At 42.5% G+C, this 19,610-nt stretch overlaps 1 protein-coding gene across 1 annotated transcript in view; it reads right to left on the minus strand.

Annotated features, from left to right (window-relative positions):
• The window catches only part of dntt (deoxynucleotidyltransferase, terminal), a 271,547-nt gene that overhangs the window by 85,158 nt on the left and 166,779 nt on the right, over window positions 1-19,610 (minus strand). Inside the window, exon 8 of the mRNA XM_072557695.1 lies at window positions 6,933-7,032. Within this exon, the coding sequence (XP_072413796.1) occupies window positions 6,933-7,032 (100 nt within the window). The remainder of the gene's footprint in view (window positions 1-6,932; window positions 7,033-19,610) is intronic.

Here is a 19,610-nt window from a genome sequence, read left to right on the forward strand (position 1 = left end):
GCTGACCACTTCCTGATGGACTTGTGGTCAAAGGTGCTTTTCTTCATAAACTTCTCCATGAAGGACAGGTGATACAGAATGGTCCAACTACTTGGAGCATTCCGTGGCAGCGAGGCCAGGCCCATCCTTTGCAACACCAGGGACAGGTAGAACCTCAGTACGTGGTGACACTTTGTGTTTGTGTACCGACGATTCACACACAGCTTGAAGCAGCCACACACAAAGGTGACCATCAGGGTGAGGGTGGCATTTAGTGTGTTTTTTCCCCATTGCCCAGATCTTTGTACATCAAATCCCTTCAGACCCTGGCCATCTTTGATCTCCATATAAAATGGAAGATGGCCCAGGTGACTGTGACGGCACAGGTTCTGGGAATAGGCCAGATCTGTGCCACACATAACAACACTGACAATGCCTTACACCTGATGACCAGGTTTTTTCCCGCGATGGACAGCAACCGTAGCTTCCATCTGCCCAGTTTTTGCCTCACTTTCTTGATACGCTCCCCCCAAGACTTGGTGCACGCCCCAGCCTCTCCGAACCAAATACCCAGCACCTTCAAGTGGTCAGTCCTGACGGTGAAGGGGATGGAGGATTGGTTGGCCCAATTCCCGAAGAGCATGGCCTTGCTCTTGCCTCGGTTGACCTTGGCTCCCGAGGCCCATTCAAACTGGTCACATATGCACATGAGTCTGTGCACGGACAGCAAATCCGAGCAGAAAACGGCGACATCATCAATGTACAGGGAGTCCTTAACTTGCCGGCCCCGCTGCCAGGAATAGTCACCTCTCTCAGGCTCACATCCTTTCTGATGGACTCGGCAAATGGCTTTATGCAGCACACAAACAAGGCAGGAGAGAGAGGGCAGCCCTGCCTGACTCCAGATCTGACTGGGAAGCTATCTGATTCCCACCCATTGATTGAGACTGCACTGACAATGTTGGTGTAGACCAGTCTGATCCAATTGCAGATTCCCTCCCCAAAGCTCATTTGGGAGAGAACATCTCTCGTATACGTATGTGATATCCTGTCAAAGGCTTTTTCCTGGTCCAGGCTGATGAGGCAGGTGTCCAGCCCCCTGTCCTGCACGTAGGCGATCGTATCCCTGAGGAGTGCAAGACTCTCAGCGATCTTCCTGCCCGGTACAGCACAGGTTTGGTCAGGGTGAATCACCGACCCCAGAGCAAACCTGACCTGGTTGGCGATGACCTTTGCCAAGATTTTGGAATCCGCATTCAATAGGAAGATTGGTCTCCTATTTCTGAGTTCCTCCCTCTCCCCCTTCCGCTTGTAGATGAGGGTGATGATGCCATTCCTCATGGATTCACTCATGGTACCTGCCCGACGCATACTGACATACACCTCCAGTAGGTCCTGGCCAATCAAGTCCCACAGAGCGGAATAGAGCTTGACCGGTAAGCCATTGCTTCTGGGAGTTTTATTCTTTTCGAAGGACTTGTCAGCTTGGTCAGCTCGTCCAGAGATAGTGGCTGGTCCAGCCTCTCCCGTGTTCTGTCGTCGAAGACCTCCATGATAGAGGACAGGAACGGCTGGGAGGCCACGCTATCGGTTGGCTTCGAGTCAAACAGACTGGCATAGAAGGATTTGCTGATCCTCCTGACGTCAGCCTGAGATGACGTTATCGAGCCATCTTCTTCCTTCAGGCTGCTGAGCACAGAGCTCTCTTTGTGCACCTTCTGGAAGAAGAAACGTGAGCACGTCTCGTCCTGCTCCACTGAGTGGACCCTGGACCGGAAGATTATCTTGGAGGCCTCTGAGGCAAAGAGCGAGGCTTGTTGGCCCTTCACCTCCTTGAGGTCCTCCGTGACATCGACCTCCATCGTCTGCAGCAGGAGCAGGTTCTGCATACTTTCCTGGAGCTGGGACAGTTTTCCCCACCTGTCTTTCACCTCCTGAACACCTTTGAGGATGAAGAACCTCTTGATGTTCCCTTTTACTGTGTCCCACCAGTCCGCTGGGGACTCAAAGAGGGGCTTCACGGTTCTCCAACCTGCGTAATCCCTCTTGAGCTCCTCAATGTTTCCCGGGGTCAACAGCTTGGTCTTCAGCTTCCGCGTTCCCTTACCAGCTCACTGCTCATCCTGTAGGTGACAGTCAGCCAGCAGGAGGCAGTGGTCAGAGAAGAACACTGACTTGATGTCAGTCGATCTGACCGAGAATGTTTAGGACACAAACAGGTAATCTTTCCTTGAGTGGATAGACCCGTCTGCCCGTGACCAGGTGTATCTACACTGTGCTCTGTCTACAAGGGTGCTGAAGACATCGTCCAGCTTGGCATCTTTTACCATTTCCATCAGGGCTCTGAACATGGTGTCCGGTTTACTGTCCACCCCACCGATCATCCATCTGCATCAATGATACAGTTGAAGTCTCCGGCCAGAATGACCAGCATGAACGTAGCCAGCAACAGTGGAAGCTGCTGCAGGACAGCCAACCGTTCACTCTTACCCACTGGGGCGTACACATTAATCAGTCTCAGGGGAGCGTTTCTGTACGTGACATCAGCGACGAGGAGGCGCCCACCCACCACCTCCTTAACCTTGGAGATGGTGAAGTTGCCTCCTTGCAACAGGATACCCAGGCTGGAGGCAGGCCTATCATTGCCCCCTGACCAAACTGACGGCCGGGGGCCCACGAGCTCGACCACCTTCTGTAGCTGCTGAGGTGTGGTATCCCACACTCCTACAGGGCATCGGCTTTAACGTTGGCCAGGAAGGCCATGTAGAGACACATCGCGTAGCAGATTTAACGCACATTTATACTGACAATTTTTATCACTATTTTAACAGTTTATGAGGTTACCAGTGTCCATTTGCTGTTGGTCCAACCTCTCTGGGGTAGCTATCTGCATTCCTGTGGTGAACACGAACTGTTGGACACTCACAAGGCTGAGGTCGCTGTCCGGCTCCACGCTGCAGGCATTTCCCCGCTCTGGTGTTTTCGGGTCGGGACCAGGGTTCACACAGTCCCGTTCTCTGTCTGACAACGGGGCTGTCCGAGGATCGCTGCTCCTAGTTACCTGGAGCTGTGGGGCAATGGGTACATCCTGGTTCTCACCGGGTGGGGGGTCATCTTTACCTGCCCCCTCAGAGGGTTTGTCATTTCCTGTTTGGGGGATGCTGCCCTCCTTTCTCCCTGCGGCACTCTGTCTCTTCCTCTAGTGACCACCCTCCTTACACCCGTCCTCACCATCTGAAGAGCTGCCTGTATCCTCCTCACGCAGGTGTCATTTCCCCCTTTCCTGGGTGGCTTTGGGGGCCTGGCGAGGTTTCCTCTTCCTGGTTTTTACAGGAATCCACTCCTCTGCCTCCTTGGTTTGCTCCTCCTCCATTTCCTCCGTCTGTCCTGTGGGAGCTTGGATTGGCTGCTGCACCTCCCCGTTGGCTGCCGTCTGCTCCACTCCATCCTTCTGGGTGCCCCCAGACACTGTTCCCCTGCTGGTTTGTGGTACCTTGCTGGCCTTTTGCAGTCCATGGCTCGCATTGCCACCTCCGGCCATCTGTGCGTAGGTGGTGGCCCCTCGTCTTGGGCAGGCCTTGTATGCGTGGCGCGCCTCTCCGCACAGATGCTTCTGCAGACACATTCAAGATGACTGGCGATAAACAACACCCATCAGACACACTTCCATTGCAACACGGTTCCGAATCCCCATTGCCTACCCTCACTATTACTGTTAGTCTATTCTATCCCTCCATTCTACTCCAATGTATTGCAGCTAAGACATGGCTGTGAATTATCCACTGCTTTAAGCTTTTTATTATTGGCTCTTGTCAGGCTGTTATAAAGAGACATCACCTGTTACTTTTTATTCCTTCAATGGATGGGCCTTGTTGATTGGGCCAGGATTTATTATCGACCCCGAGTTAAGAAAGTGGTGGTGAGCTGCCCCTTTGAACCATTGTAGTCCACTTGGTGCAAGTTAAACTCCAAGATCGTGTGGAGGGAGTTCCGGGAATTTGCCCCAGCAATACTAAAGGAATGGCAATATATCTCAAAGTTAGGATGATATGTGGCTTGCAGTTATCACCAAGGCAACAGAGGAGGTCCAGCTCAGCTGTGCAGGAGAAATTTCCACACCATTCGTGTCTGACTGATGCCTGACCATTGGTAAAGTGGATATTGTCACGTTCACCAATTTCACAGGCCACAGATGATATGTTCAGCCATTCAACAGTACGGCTTACATTGACTAGACACTGAAATCATTCAAATCAGCAGAAAACTACACAAAACTGGTTTACCTCCTTCATCGCTAACATCATTTTAAGGTGAACTTCTCATTGTGCTCCTGACACCCGTTTTCAGAGTTAATGAATTTAGCCCCAGAATTGAGTGGAATCTGTCATTAAGTGATCAGAGCAGATAATAGGGCTGGTGATTGTAGCCTTAAACCAGTGAAAATCCAGTGGGAGCCCCACATTCTCTTTCCAGGGGTGGCCCAGGACAATCCAAGTAACAAATATTCACCTGGACAGTAACATTAGTCCTCCCATTGAATTCAGGCCCTGGCAAGGTGAAAATCTCCACTCAGTATGACCTGCTGCTCATTAGGTATGATTAATTTTAGTTGTTAGGGCATTGCTCTTGTGGTGTTGTGGTAACGTCTCAACCTTTGAGCTAGGAGTCTCAGATTGAAGTTCCACCTGCTCTGGACATGTGTACTTACATGTCTAGACAGGCTGGTAGGAAAATCTCTAAAGTTCTTACTTTGGTCAGGTGACCCATGATCTCCGGGATTGTTAAAGAAATATTGATACTGTGTCGTGAGCATGGATAAAAGAACTCAAAATGTGGAAGCCAAGTTTCAACTTATTTGCAAGCTGCAGAGTTGGAACAGAGTGTTCATGCGGCTAAACCTTGGACAATCAACTCCCATGGAAACCAGGCAGGCCCGATCAGCCTGACCAGGAGCTAACAGCCACATTGTTTCAGAACAAGCTGTATTTCCACATCCAGTCAACCTGCGCTGTTAGAAGAATGCTACACAGACCTGGTGGCACCCAGCTCAGTAGGAAGGCCAGAGGAATAGTGTGGCAAGGACAGTACTCAACAGTTGAAGGATCAAAACCATGTTCTGCAACCTCCAAATATTAAAGTAGTTACCTCACTGGGTCTAGTTGCCCCACACATTGCTAGTATTGGACATGGGCCATAGTTTCTTTGAGAGGATGAAGGGGCAGCTTTTGTTTTTTGCACCTTCTTCAATGGAGAGACCAACATGTTGAGACCACAACCAGCCCTTGAGGAGAGGGGAGGTCTAAATCAACAACTGCAGATCCTGAAACATTGCTCAACCTTGTCCCAGCCTTATTGAATGAGTATTAGCAGTCCTTTTAGACAAACAGCTCAAATACAGAGGTAGGCACCTGTGGATAGGGTATAGTAAATCCTCGGAAACGTATGTCAGAATTAGATAGCTAATGCAGATTTGAGACTGTTTACTTAGAGATTTAAGACTGTTTCATGAGGAGCCCCATGAAGAGATTGATAGAGTTTGGTAGCATTTAATTAAAGTACAACAGTACAGTCTGATAAATATTGTTTTATCTTGATAAAATGTTCAATAAAGTTCTGTTGGACCTTCCCCTGACTCTTGCTCCCTATCTCACTGCGCAACAAACTTAAGTTAAAAAGGGTTACTACAAACTGATTAGGGTACATTCACCCATTCCTTCATTTTACTACATTAAAGGTTAAATGGATTTAAAGGGTATGGGGAGAAAGCAGGAACAGGGTACTGAGTTAGGCGACTATCCATGATCATATTGAATTGCAGAGCAGGGTGGAAGGGCCAAATGGCCTCCCCTTGCTCCCATTTCTATGTTTAAGGAGATACTGGCAGTTATGCAGCATCATGAGTGTGGGGAACTGTTGATATTTCATTATTTCGTATTTCCAATGCAAAAGATCAGTAATGAGATTGAAGTGAATGTGGGCAGGAAGGTATTGAAAGGTGGTGGCTGTGCTAGTGGGGACAGAAGGGTGTCAACATTAAGGACAAAGTGGGTGGCATCCCATGGACTTCTCCTTTCAGATGTCAAATCCCACAAGCAAACACATGACCCTAAAAGGCCACGAGATAACTAAACAGGGTTTGTTGACTAGCCTCCTTGGACAATGAGTCCTCTACCATCACTAGTTAAACAAAGCACTTAAGATGCTGTACCGCTGAGTGAGAAGGTAGTCTGAAAGTCTCCCTGACCCTGACTTAACAGGATGAAGGAACTGGGATCTCCCAGTCAATCACAATGCCTCCCCTCTACCAACACAACTTGACACAGGGCATTAGATTGCACTTACCACGCTTAACTTGCAAGTATTTTTACCAATCCTACTGCATCTAAGGCATGTCCTCAGTAGCTTCAGCAAAGCTGGTGCAATGTTGATGTCCACATTGTGTAATGATGTTGTGGCCCAAGATCTTTTCACATTTATTAAACCTTTGACTGTGCCATGATGACATTCAACTTATTTCCTTGTGAATTGAGTGGGGAAACTGCACATAGAATTCTAACAAAGCCTAGGAGGTAAAATGCTCAAGTCTGTTTTCTGTACCAGAAGGTAAAATCTTTATTGAAGTCATGTTACTCACCACTGACCCAGAACCAGCCTGGAGTTAAAATCAGAGCTAATATAATTCTTCCCTTTTCTAATTAGATTCCAAGGTTGAATCTCAAAACTAATTAACTTTTATTCTTTATATAATTGCAATTATAAATCTGCTCTGTCTTGAATCTAGTGAGCAAATGTTCCTGACGCATTGGCTGATTTTTGGCTAATTTTTAACTTGTGGCGGTTCTTGTTTTTCCATTAGATGTTGCTATTAGCATAAAATAAATGACATAAAGAGGATAACATAAATTAAGTTGCTTATTGCTAAGTCACTGTAATTTAGCAGCGTTGATATCTACCTGAATGTCCAGCTTATTGATTATCTTACAAAGAAAGTTTTCATTCAAGTTTTCCGGGCAGCTTATCAAAAAGTCCACATCATGGCCAATCTCTTTACCTCTGTAATACAAAAAGGTCAAAAGTAAGAGCTGCAAGTAATTCAGTTATATAATTTTAACTCAGACAATCTTTGTTAATGAAATAATCTTACATTCTTCTCCAAAAACAACAAATGGAGAAACATTGAGTTCACTATTTGGATCCAGGAGTTTTTGTGCTCAGTAATGACTTTGTGTGTATCGATAACTGATCGCTGAAACAGCTATGAAACACAACTCTTATCTTAAAACTAAAAGGAAGTGTTCTACCTTTCATCCTAAAGGACACAGTTCAGATGTTTCAACTGATGTGAGAAACTGATGTGAGTAATATTACTTGTGATGAATCTGATTCTGTTGTCTCATAAAGCATGAGCAATATCAACGATACACTGAAGATTAGCAAGCTGTGCTGCCTGCTTTCTCCATGAGCTATGTCACAATTGTGGCATCATTATATAATAAAATGCTAGAGACTTTGATGTTTCAAACTATGACACCAATGTGAAAAGCATTATCAAGAGAGAAACAAAATCAATAATATCACATAAAACTGCTTCTCTATCTTTCCGTGATGTTGAAATTAAATTATTTAGACTGACTGTTGAATGAATTTGTCACTAGACATTCCAATTTGCATTTTTGAACATGTATGTTTGACTTTTGATAAATTTATTAAATTACAAAATTTCACACCTTTAAAGAAACAGTTTGTTTTGACACAATGCATCTATATAAACATTTACGCTCCATACTGGCCTCCTCTCAAGCCTTTTCATCTAGTAGTTCCTTGAAAGTGGAGTCGCAGGTAGACACAGGGTGGTGAAGAAGGCTTTCGGTATGCATGCCTTCATTGGAAAGAATATTGAAAGTAGGAGTTAGGATGTCATTTTGTGGTTGTACATGACATTGGTGAGGCCATTTTTATAATACTGCATGCACAAACTCTGGTCACCCTTCTATACAAAGAGTGTTGTTAAACTTGAGAGGGTGCAGAAAAGATTCACAAGAATATTGCCGGGTCTGGAGGGTTTGAGCTCTAAGGAGAGGCTGAATAAGCTGGGGCTATTTATCCCTTGGAGTGTTAGAGGCTAAGGGGTAATCCTTAGCGGTTTATAAATACATGAGGATCATAGACAAGGTGAATGGCCTTTTTTCTAGGGTGGGGAAGTGCAAAACTAGACAACATAGGTTTACAGTGAGAGGGGTAAGGTTTACAAAAGCACCTGAGGGATAACTTTTCCCACAGAGGGTGGTGAATGTACGGAATGACCTGCAAGAGGAAGTGGTGGAGACTGGTATAAATTAAAATGCAGCTGGAAAGGTACATGAATAGGAAGGATTTAGAGGGATATGGGCCAAATACTGGCAAATGAGTCTAGATCGGATTGGGATGTCTGGTTGGTGTGGATGAGTTGGATGGAAATGGTCTCTTTCTATGCTGTATGACTCTATAATCCCAACAAGTTTCAGGATTGTGCAATAAATATTCCTGGAGCATAAAGTTTTCAGGGAAGATGGGGAAGGAAAGAAAAATGGAGAAATTGTTGCTTCAGAGAACAAAAGGAGACAGCAGGTTTCCCAGAGCAGCCAAGCTCAGGATCCAGAAGTATGCAACAACAAAAAAGGAGCCGAAAGAGAAAATGCTGGAAAATCTCAGCAGGTCTGGCAGCATCTGTAAGGAGAGAAAAGAGCTGACGTTTCGAGTCTAACTGACCCTTTGTCAAAAAAATGTTCTTTAGGTTACCAACTAGGGGGAAAGAAGAAGAACAAACGAGCAAGGAAATCACAGAGATGTGCACGATATTAAATATTTATAATGGGGGACTTTAACTATCTAAATATAGACTTGGATAAAAGTTTTTTTTGACAAAGGGTCAGTTAGACTCGAAATGTCAGCTCTTTTCTCTCCTTTTAGATGCTGCCAGACCTGCTGAGATTTTCCAGCATTTTCTCTTTTGGTTTCAGATTCCAGCATCCGCAGCAATTTGCTTTTATTTTTTAACAAAAAAGGAGCAACTACATTGGTCAGTGAGGTCTTTACGTTACCAACTAGTGGGAAAGAAGTAGAACAAACTAGCAAGGAAATCACAGAGATATGCACGATATGGAATATTTGTAATGGGGGACTTTAACTATCTAAATATAGACTTGGATAATGGCGTAAACAACAGTCAAGAGTTCCCAGCCTGTGCTGAGAGGTGTTTTCAACGGCAGTAACTTCCCAGTCCAATGGGAGAAGAGGCATTGCTAGACTTTGCCCTTATGAATCAGGTACGTCAAGTTGTCACACATATCAGTACAGGAACATTTTGAAAATAGTGATAATTTTATAATAAGGTTTAAGATAAAAATTGGCAAGGAACAATCTGGTGCAATAATAAGTGTGTTAGCCAATTTCAATGCTGTATGAATCTGATCCGGATAAAATGGAATCAAAACTGTTGCTGAAGAGATTGTTTGGGCACAGTCAAGGTAAACACCCATGGAGGGAACAGGTTGGGCGAACAAAGAACCACACCTTTAGATTAAAAAAAACTGAAGATGAATATGAAAAAGTATACTTCGGACAGATGTCAGCTGGAGAAAACAACCAATAGCCAGCCTGATTATAAAATTCCAAGAAGATTGAAAAGGCAGATAACAGAAACAAAGAGAATAAACGATTTGGATGCGAGCATAAGAGATACAGTTAGTAAGTTTGTAGGTGACACCAAAATTGGAGGTGTAGTGGATAGCGAAGAGGGTTACCTCAGATTACAACAGAGAGTCCAGAACTAGAGGGCATAGGTTTAGGGTAAGAGGGAAAAGATATAAAAGAGACCTAAGGGTCAACTTTTTCACGCAGAGAGTGGTACGTGTATGGAATGAGGTGCCAGAGGAAGTGGTGGAGGCTGGTACAATTGCAACGTTTAAGAGGCATTTGGATGGGTATATGAATAGAAAGAGTTTGGAGGGATATGGGCCGGGTGCTGGCAGGTGGGACTATATTGGGTTGGGATATCTGGTTGGCATGGATGGGTTGGAACGAGGGGTCTGTTTCCATGCTGTACATCTCTATGACTCTACGAATCTATGAGAATATGAGAATAAACTGGCAGTTAACATAAAGGGCACTTTAAAGTCTTCTATAAAAAAATGAAGGGAGTGACACTGATTAGACTTCAAAAGGAAATTTTATATATGGGGCCAAAAGCATGGCTGAGACAACTAATTGAATGGCTTGCATCTGCCTTCACCAAGATAAAAGGTACGACACAGATTATGGTGAAGATGGAGATTCTTTAGACAACTGAGGGGTTTACAATTGATAAGGCAGAGGGTTTTTTCACATTCATTCATGGGATTTGGGCATCACTAGCTAAGTAAATATTTATTGCCCATCTCTAAATGCCCTCAAGTAGGTGGTGATGAATTGCTTATTAGCCCATAATGTAGAGGCTGGGAAGTGTGGAGTGATTTCTTCATTTTGGTGGGAACAATGCAAAGAGACAATATGAAACAAAATATACAATCCTAAAGGGAGTACAGGAGCTGAGGAACCTGGATGTATATGTGTATAAATCAATGAAGGTGGCAGAACAAGTTGAGAGTACTGTTCATAAAGTATACATTATCCTGGGCTTTATCATTAGCAACACATATTATAAAAGCAAGGAAGTTGTGTTTAACATGTATAAAATATAACGGTTCTGGGAACTATATTAATGAGATGAACACTGAAAAATGCTATAACATAAAAGGTTCCAGCCCAGTGATTGAAAATGCGATTCAAATAAATGGATGTTTAATGACCAGAGTGGAAATGATGGGCTAAAGGGCCTTTTCCATGTTGTAAAATCTCTATGACTCTATGCATGATATGAAGGCCTTACTGATGATGCAGATAACATTCATGACAATGGCTTCAGGGATAAGGAACTTCAGTTATGCAAAGTTAAAAATCACACAACACCAGGTTATAGTCCAACAGGTTTAAGTGGAAGCACTAGCTTTCAGAGCGACGCTCCTTCATCAGGTGATAGTGGAGGGCTCGATCGTAACACAGAATTTATAGCAAAAATTTACATCACACTGTAAAGTTTTGCTATAAATTCTGTGTTACAATCGAGCCTTCCACTATCACCTGATGAAGGAGCATCGCTCCGAAAGCTAGTGCTTCCAATTAAACCTGTTGGACTATAACCTGGTGTTGTGTGATTTTTAACTTTGTACACCCCAGTCCAATACTGGCATCTCCAAATCATGTCAGTTATGCAGATAGATTGGAGAAACTAGAACTGTTCTCCTTGGAGAAGAAAGGTGGAGAGGAGGTTTGATTGACATGTTCAAAATCATGAGGAGTCTGGATGAATGAAGTGGGACAAATTGGTTCTATTGTTGAAACAATTGAGAAACAAAAGGCATAGATCTGAGATAAAGCAAAAAAAATTGACAACAGGAGGAATAGATTATTCTTACAGCAAGTGAGGAAAGGTCACTGAACTTGAAATATTAACTCTGCTTTCTCTCCCACAGATGTCTCCAAACCTGCTGAGTTTCTCCAACAATTTCTGTTCACGTTTCTGATCTCCAGCTCTGATGTTGGCCACTGCCTGAGAGTGTGGTACAGGCAGGGTCAAAGTATTCAAGAGAAATTAAGAGGTATATTTGAAAATGAAGGACATGCAGGATAAGAGGAAGGAAGTGAAAGAGTGACACTAGGTTATAGGAAGAATATTATTAAGCTGGAGAGGGTTTAGAAGAGACTTACCTGATTGTTGCCAGGAATGGAGGGTTTCAGGGATAAGGAGAGGCTGGATAGGCTGGGACTATTCTTACTGGAGCATTGGAGCTTGAGAGGTGACCTTACAGAGGCTTATAAAATAATGACGGATAGAGGTAAGGTGAATGACAGGTACCTTTTCCCTCACGTGAGGGATTTCAAGACTCAGGGAAATATTCTTAAGGTGAGAGGAGAAAGATTTATGAAGATATGAGGGGCATTTTTTTTACACACAGTGGTTCATTTGTGGAATGAACTTCCAGAGGAAGTGGTAGATGTGAGTACAGTTGCAACATATTAAAGACATTTGGATAAGTACATGAATAAGAAATATTTGGAGGGATATCGGCCAGGCGCTGGCAGGCGAGACAAGTTTAGTTTGGGAATATTGTTGGGATGGACTAGTTGCAGTGAAGAGTCATACAGCATGGAAACAGAGTGTACGACTCGAGGTGAATTGCTCCTTCTGGGAGCAGGAACACACACAGTAGGCTAAGTGATCTTCTTCTGTGCCTGTATCCATTCTGTGACAAAGGCATGATCAACTCAACACAGATACAGGTACTCAGGAGTCACAGGAAAGTCAGCTGTACGGAGGCCAGCAGCAAGAGCTGTTGGAGCTCCCTGTGGCTATGAGAGACCATGGGAGATGAAGTGTGTGCAATGATGGTTCAGGGTTTTGAACAAGAGCTCTCCATTGGCCATCTTAGGACCAACCCTAAGCAGCAACAATCTGGGCAATCAGAAGAATAGCTCACCAGAGAGGGTGCAGAGGAGATTTACCAGAATGTTGCCTGGGCTGGAGAGTTTCAGTTACTGAGAGATTAGGGTTGCTTCCCTTAGAGCAGAAGTGTTTGAGAGTGGATGAGATTGAGATATATAAAATAATGAGGGGCACAGACAGAGTAGACAGTAAAAATCTTTTCCCCTTGGTTGCAGAATCAATGACCAGGGGCATTGATTTAAGGTAAAGGGCAGAAGGTTGAGAGGAGATGTGAGGTACAACATTTTCATCCAGAAGGTGGTAAGAATCTGGAATTCACTGCTAGTAAGGTGTGAGAGGCACTAAACCTCATAATGTTTCAGAAGAAGTATGTAGATGAGCACTTGCATTGCCAAGGCATACAAGAATATGGGCCAAGTGCTGGAAAATGGAAGTAAAATAGTTAGCTGACTGTTTTTGACCAGCATGGAAGTGATGGGCTGAAGGGTTTTTTTTTCCTGTGCTAGGCATCTCTATTGCTCTATAAAAGAGACAATGGGAAAGTCAATGGATTAGCAGTGGATGGCATTAGATGCAGATATTTTATAATGGTCTGCAAAAATTTAGTCCATTCAAAACATAAACACTCCATGAGAAAGGTGAACAACCTGTGGCTGCCAAAAAAATGATCAAGGCAAGTATCCAATCAAAAGCTAAGGCATACAGAGAGATGAAAACTAGTGGTAGACCAGAGGATTGGGAATCTTTTTTAAGGAACCAACTACTAAAAATGGAGGCAAAAGGTCATAAAAGTAAATTGGCAAGAAATATAAAAACAAAATCAAGAGTATCTATAAGTATCTAACAAGCATGAGTCATAGCTAAAATTAGTGCGGAATCCTTAGGCATTGTACCTGTGAAGTTAATGAAAGTGACCAGCGAAATAACAGATATAGTTGGTTCTGCTATAATGCTTGTTTCTTTAACATGAATTGGCTTTAATGCAATTGAAGAATTTAGATCGTTATTTGTAAAACACGAACTTTCTGTACCTTTACTGGCCTTAATGCAATTCCGTCCCCATTAGTTTAAATGGCATGGTTAATGCACAAATTTCTGATAATGTGAGATTACATGAGAATGGGATTGTCGCATTATATCAGAAATGACTGTAGATCAAGCAATGTTTTGTATTGGTTTTTATGATGGAGGACACTGTAAACACCCCAAAGATAATAGATAAGCAAAGTTCTATTGGGAAAAAATATTTTATAACTGTCTCTATTTTGAGGGGGAAATATTTGACAAGCTAATGGAATGAAAGGCAGGCAAGCCACTAGAACCTGTTGGCCTGCATGGAAGGGTTTTAAAGTAAGTGGTGGCAGCGATAATGGAGGCTTTGGTTGAAATATTCAAGAACTCACTGGAGTCTAAGACTGTTCCAGCAAATTGGAAAACTGTTAATGTGACACCCTGTTCAAGAAGGAACAAAGACAGAAAACAAGAAACTAAAGGCCAGGCAGTCGAACATCTGTCACAGGGATAATGTTAGTGTCTTTTATTAAGGAAGAAATAGCAGGATGTTTAGAAATCAGAATGAATCAACATGGTTTTGTGAAAAGGGAAATCATGTTTGGCAAATTTACTAAAGTTCATTGAAGAAATAATAAGTGGAGTTGATAAAGGATAACTAGTAGATGTACAATATTGGGATTTCAGTAAGGTGCAACATAAAAGGTTATTGAACAAGATAAGAGTTCTCAGTAATATATTTGCAAACATTGAAGATTGGTTCATATACAGAGATAGAGTCAGTATTAATACATCTTTTTCAAGTTGAAAACATGTAACTAGAGAATGACACTAGGATTACATCTGGAGCCTGAATTATTTCCTACATTTATTAATGACTTGGAGGAGGGGGCAAGAGTGTAATGTATCCAAATTCAAATAAGAAGACAAATGGAACTTTGACCTTTATTTCAAAATGGTTGAAGTTTAAAATGAAGGAAGTCTTATTACAACTGTATAGAATGCTGGTGAATCTGCATTTGGAGTACTGTGTACTCATTTGGCCTCCATGCTTTATAAAAGCAGATATATTGGCAATGAAGGCAGTTCAATAGTTCACAAGGCTTATTCCTGGAATGAAAGATTAGAATCATACAATTCCTACAGCACAGATAGAGGCCATTCAGCCCATCAAATCTACATCAACCTCTGAAGAGAATCTCACACACCTCGCCCCCATTCCCAAAACCCCACATTCCCCATGACTAACCCACCTTGCTTGCACATCCCTGAACACTACAGGGGAATTTAACATGGCCTATCTATGTAACCTACACATCTTTGGACTGTGGGAGGAAACCAGAACACACAGTAGAAACCCACATGGACACAGGGAGAAAGTCTATATGGAGTTTGTGCAGTCACCTGTGGTTAAAATTGAACCTGGGTCCCCAGTGTTGTGCAGCAGTAATGCCTACCATTGTGCCATCATGCTGCCCAATGTTATGCCTTTATTCAGTAGAGTGTAGAAGAATGAGGAGTGATCATATTTAAACATACAAAACTCTGAAGGAGCTTGACAAGGTAGATGCTTCCCCCAGTGAGGGAATCTCAAACTAGAAGACATAGTTACAGAACAAGAGGACATTCATTTGATATTGAGATGCAAATCAATTTGTCCTCCCAGAGTGTAGTGAATGCCGCATATTGTGTACACCAAAGAGTTGTAGGGGTTAGTTCACCTAAAGTACTTAAAAAGGATGTAGATGGATTTCTGCAATCGAGAAGTTGAGGACTGTGAAGAGATTATAAACATGGTGGATTTGAGGCCGGGAGGAGATCAACCATAATCTTTCTGAATGGCAGGGTAGGCACGAAGAGCTGAACAGTCTTGTCCTGCTTGTAGTTCTTACGTTCTTCTGTTCTACTATAGACAAACACATTGGGCAGAGCACTGAGGGGGTCACTGGAGTTTCTTCTACTTATAACCATGCAGATTTTGTATTTATGAGCATCATGTTAACATTACAAACTCCACCTGAGAACCATAAAGCAAAGGAACCAAATAAGCTCCAACTGAAGAAATTACCAACTACAGTTCACGTTTTGATCCAAGCAGGTTTGCATTAGTATACCCCTCCCTATAACTTTGACCATTGAGTCCAAGCAACATCCTTGCAAACTTCTTCTGCATTCTTTCCAGTTTAATAACATCTCACCCCACATTCTTCTAAACTCTCCTGAATAAAAGTATAATATTGGGCAGCATGGTGGCTCAATGGTTGGCATTACTACTCCACAACACTGGGGACCCAGGTTCAATTTTAACCTCAGGTGTGACTGCACAAACTCCATACAGACATTCTCCCTGTGTCCTATATGTCCCATTTTAGTGATAAAACATTCTCAGGTTCTAACTGTTACTTGTTAAAGTGTCCACTACCAAGGTGATTTTTAGAAACATGATATTCAATTAGAAACACATTTCAATAACTGTCATGTAAAAAGTAGTGGTGAAAGAAAATGGGATTGATTTATCAAAGGTTGGGGGTGTGTGAGCTCTTACTGAGCATCTGTGGTTCTGCAGCTCTCAGAAGCAACCCCTGCTTTTGGTCAATTCATTCTCAGGTAACGGTAATTATAAACATTGCAGCACACAAATGTTTTTGATAAACAAATATTGATCAGTAACTACATTGTCATCCTTTCTAACATGTCTTATTAAAATAGCAGCAGGAAACATTTCTTTACATCTCTTGTAATAGAGTCATAGAGTCATAGAGTCCTACAGCACAGAGACAGCCCTTTGACCCAATCTGTTCCATCTCAACCAAAACGTCCATCCACACTAATCCCATTTCCCTGCATTCGGCCTATATCCTTTTAATCCTTTCATATCCATGTATTTGACAACGGCCTTTAAATCTTGTTAATGTATCCTCTCCAACCACTTCTGCTGGCAGTGTATTCCATATGCATACCACCCTCTCTGTAAAAATGTTGCCCCTCAGGTTCCCTTTTATTCCTACCCCTCTAACTTTAAACTGATGCCCTCTGTGCTCAATTCCCCAACCCTGGAAAAAAGACTGAGTGTATTTGCTCTATCCATGCCTCTCATGACCTTATACACCTCTATAAGGTCCCCTCTCACTCTCCTATGCTCTAAAGAAAAATCTCCTAGCTTGTCTAACCCCTCCCTATAACTTTGACCATTGAGTCCAAGCGACATCCTTGTAAACTTCTTCTGCATTCTTTCCAGTTTAGTAACATCCTTCCTATAACAAGGTGACCAAACTGAACACAATACCCCAAGCGCAGCCTCACAAACATCCTGTATAACTGAAACATAACTTCCCAACTTCTATAACAATGCCCTGACCGATGAAGGCCAGTGCACCAAAAGCCTTCTTTACTGCTCCGTCTACCTGTGACTCCACTCTCAGAGAATTGTGAACCTGAACTGCAAGATCCCTCTGTTCCACTATATTCCTTAAGGCCCTACCATTCACCATGAAACTCCTATCTTGATTTGACTTTCCAAAATGCAATACCTCAGACTTATCTATATTATACTCCATTTACCATTTTCTGGCTCACTTCCCCAGCTGATCAAGGTCCTGCTGCAATTTCTAATAACCTTACTCACTGTCCACGATGCTGCCTATTTTAATGTCATCAGCAAACTTACTTATCATTCCTTGTACATTTTCATCTAAATCATTGCTATAGATAACAAACAGCAATGGATCCAGCACCGACCCTGAGAGATTCCACTAGTCACACACCTCCAATCCAACAATTGTCCTTCCACTTGTACTTTCTACTTCCTACTATCACGCCAATGTTGTATCTAGTTTGCCAGCTCACCCTCGATTCCATGCAATCTAACCTTTCAGAGCAGCCTACCATGTGGAACCAAAGGCCTTAATGAAATCCATGAAGACTAAGTCTACCACCCTGCCCTCATCAACCTTCCTGGTCACTTCACCAAAGAACCACTGCACCGCCATGCTGTCCAATTTTTCTTGCCTTTATTGAATACAGTTTAGAAGAATGAGGGGTGATCATAATTAAACATACAAGACTCTACAATTTGTGAGACATGATCTCCCACTCACAAAATGTTGACTATTCTGAATCAAACCCTGTATTTCCAAATGCATGTATATCTTATCCCTCAGAATCTTCTCAAGTAACTTCCCCACCACTGATATTAGGCTGACTGGTCTATAGTTCCTTTGTGTTCCTTTGCAGCCTTTCTTGAATAAGGCCACAACACTTGCTACCCTCCAGTCATCTGGGACCTCACCTGTGACTAACGATGATGCAAAGATATCAGCCAAGGCCCCTGCAATTTCTTCTCTAGCCTCTTGCAGTGTTCATATATATAATTGGTCAGGATTTATCCACCTTCATACATTTTAATACATCCAACACCTGTTATACTGTGATATGGACTGCTCCCAAGGCATCATCACTAACTTGCCCAAGCTCCTTAGTCTTCATGTCTTTCTCCATGGTAAACACCTGTGGTTTCACACATACATGTCTACTTTGGTCCTATACTCTCTCTAGTTATTCTTTTTCCTTTAACATACTTAAATTATCTTTTTGGATTCACCCTAATCTTCTCAGCCAAGACTATCTCGCGCTCCCTTTTTGCCCTCCTGATTTTCTTCTCCAAAAACTCCTGTATTCCCTGTAAATACCCAGGGATTCCCTTGATCCCAGCTGCTTGTACCTGATCCATGCCTCCTTTTTCTGGTCAAAGCCTCAATATTTCTTGTCATCCAGGGTTCCCTATTCCTGTCAACCTTGCCCTTCATCCTCACAGGAACATTTAGACCTTGAACTTTGGCTATCTCACTTTTAAAGGCCTCCTACTTGCCAGAGGTTCCTTTGCCTGCAAACAAACTACTCCAATCAATCCCTGCAAGCTCCTCTCTAATTCATTCAAAATTTGCCTTGCCCCAATTTAGATCTTGAATCTGTGAACCAGTTTTGTCCCTCTCCATAACTATTTTAACATTAAAGAACATTAAAATTAACGTTGGTAATATTAAATTTATACCTTGGTGCAATAACTCTATTCCATGGGTTGGGTTCTTGGATTGCCATCTCTACTATAGTCTAATACGTCACTTTCAAACCACCTGTATAGTTGACAGGGTAGATGAAAGATGTCTCCCCTGACTGATATCAATAGAACCAGGGGAGAAAATCTCAAAATATGAGGTGACTGAGATGATAAGTAATTTTTCAGAGTCATAGAGTCATAGAGATGTACAGCGTGAGGTGTTGAATCTTTGTAATTGTCTACTCAAGAGGGTTGTCAAAACTCAATTATTCTGCATATTCAAAACAAAGATCAATATATTTCTAGATATTAAAGGTATCAAGATATATAGGGATAATATGGCAAAATTATTCTGAGGCAGAAGATCTACAATGCTATAGTTGAATGGTGGAACAAGCTCAAGAAGCTGAAAGGTCTACTCTTGTTCTTGTTTCTATGTTCCTAAATCATATTGGAAGTACAGCTAAGAGGCTTAATTCTTTATCTAACATACCAAAACCCATCCCTCACAGTTACAACTTTGAATATATTTTGCTTTTGGCAATTAAAGTAGACCATCTCTTCTGGTTTGCAGTGTGCAATGGTGTCATCTGACAAATTTGTTGTGGAGTTTGCATTAGTACAAAACAACATGTAATCAATCTCTTTCAATAGAATTACCACAGACACTGACCAATGTAATAAGTTCCATTGGACTTGTAAACATAAATCTTTATAAAATCATTTACAGCTTGAGGCAGTTTTCTGAGTGATTATTATTATGTAATTAGCTTTAGGATATGACTGAAATTTCAGAGAGATATACTCTCATATAGATTACTCCCACTCTTAACAAACTGTCTTAAGAAACTGAAAATAATTAAGCAGAGACAATAATGCTGCGAAGTTGCACATTCATCTGAGGAGAGAACTTCATGGCTTTTTCTCATTCTATAAATTGTTAAATTTGTTATTACAGTCATAGAGTCCTCAGCACGGAGAGTGACCCTTCACACCAATCCAGTTCAAGCTGACCAAAATGTCCATCCACACTAACCCTATTTC

Source organism: Chiloscyllium punctatum, chromosome 38 (assembly GCF_047496795.1).
Source record: "Chiloscyllium punctatum isolate Juve2018m chromosome 38, sChiPun1.3, whole genome shotgun sequence".
In the NCBI taxonomy this organism is placed as follows: domain Eukaryota; kingdom Metazoa; phylum Chordata; class Chondrichthyes; order Orectolobiformes; family Hemiscylliidae; genus Chiloscyllium; species Chiloscyllium punctatum.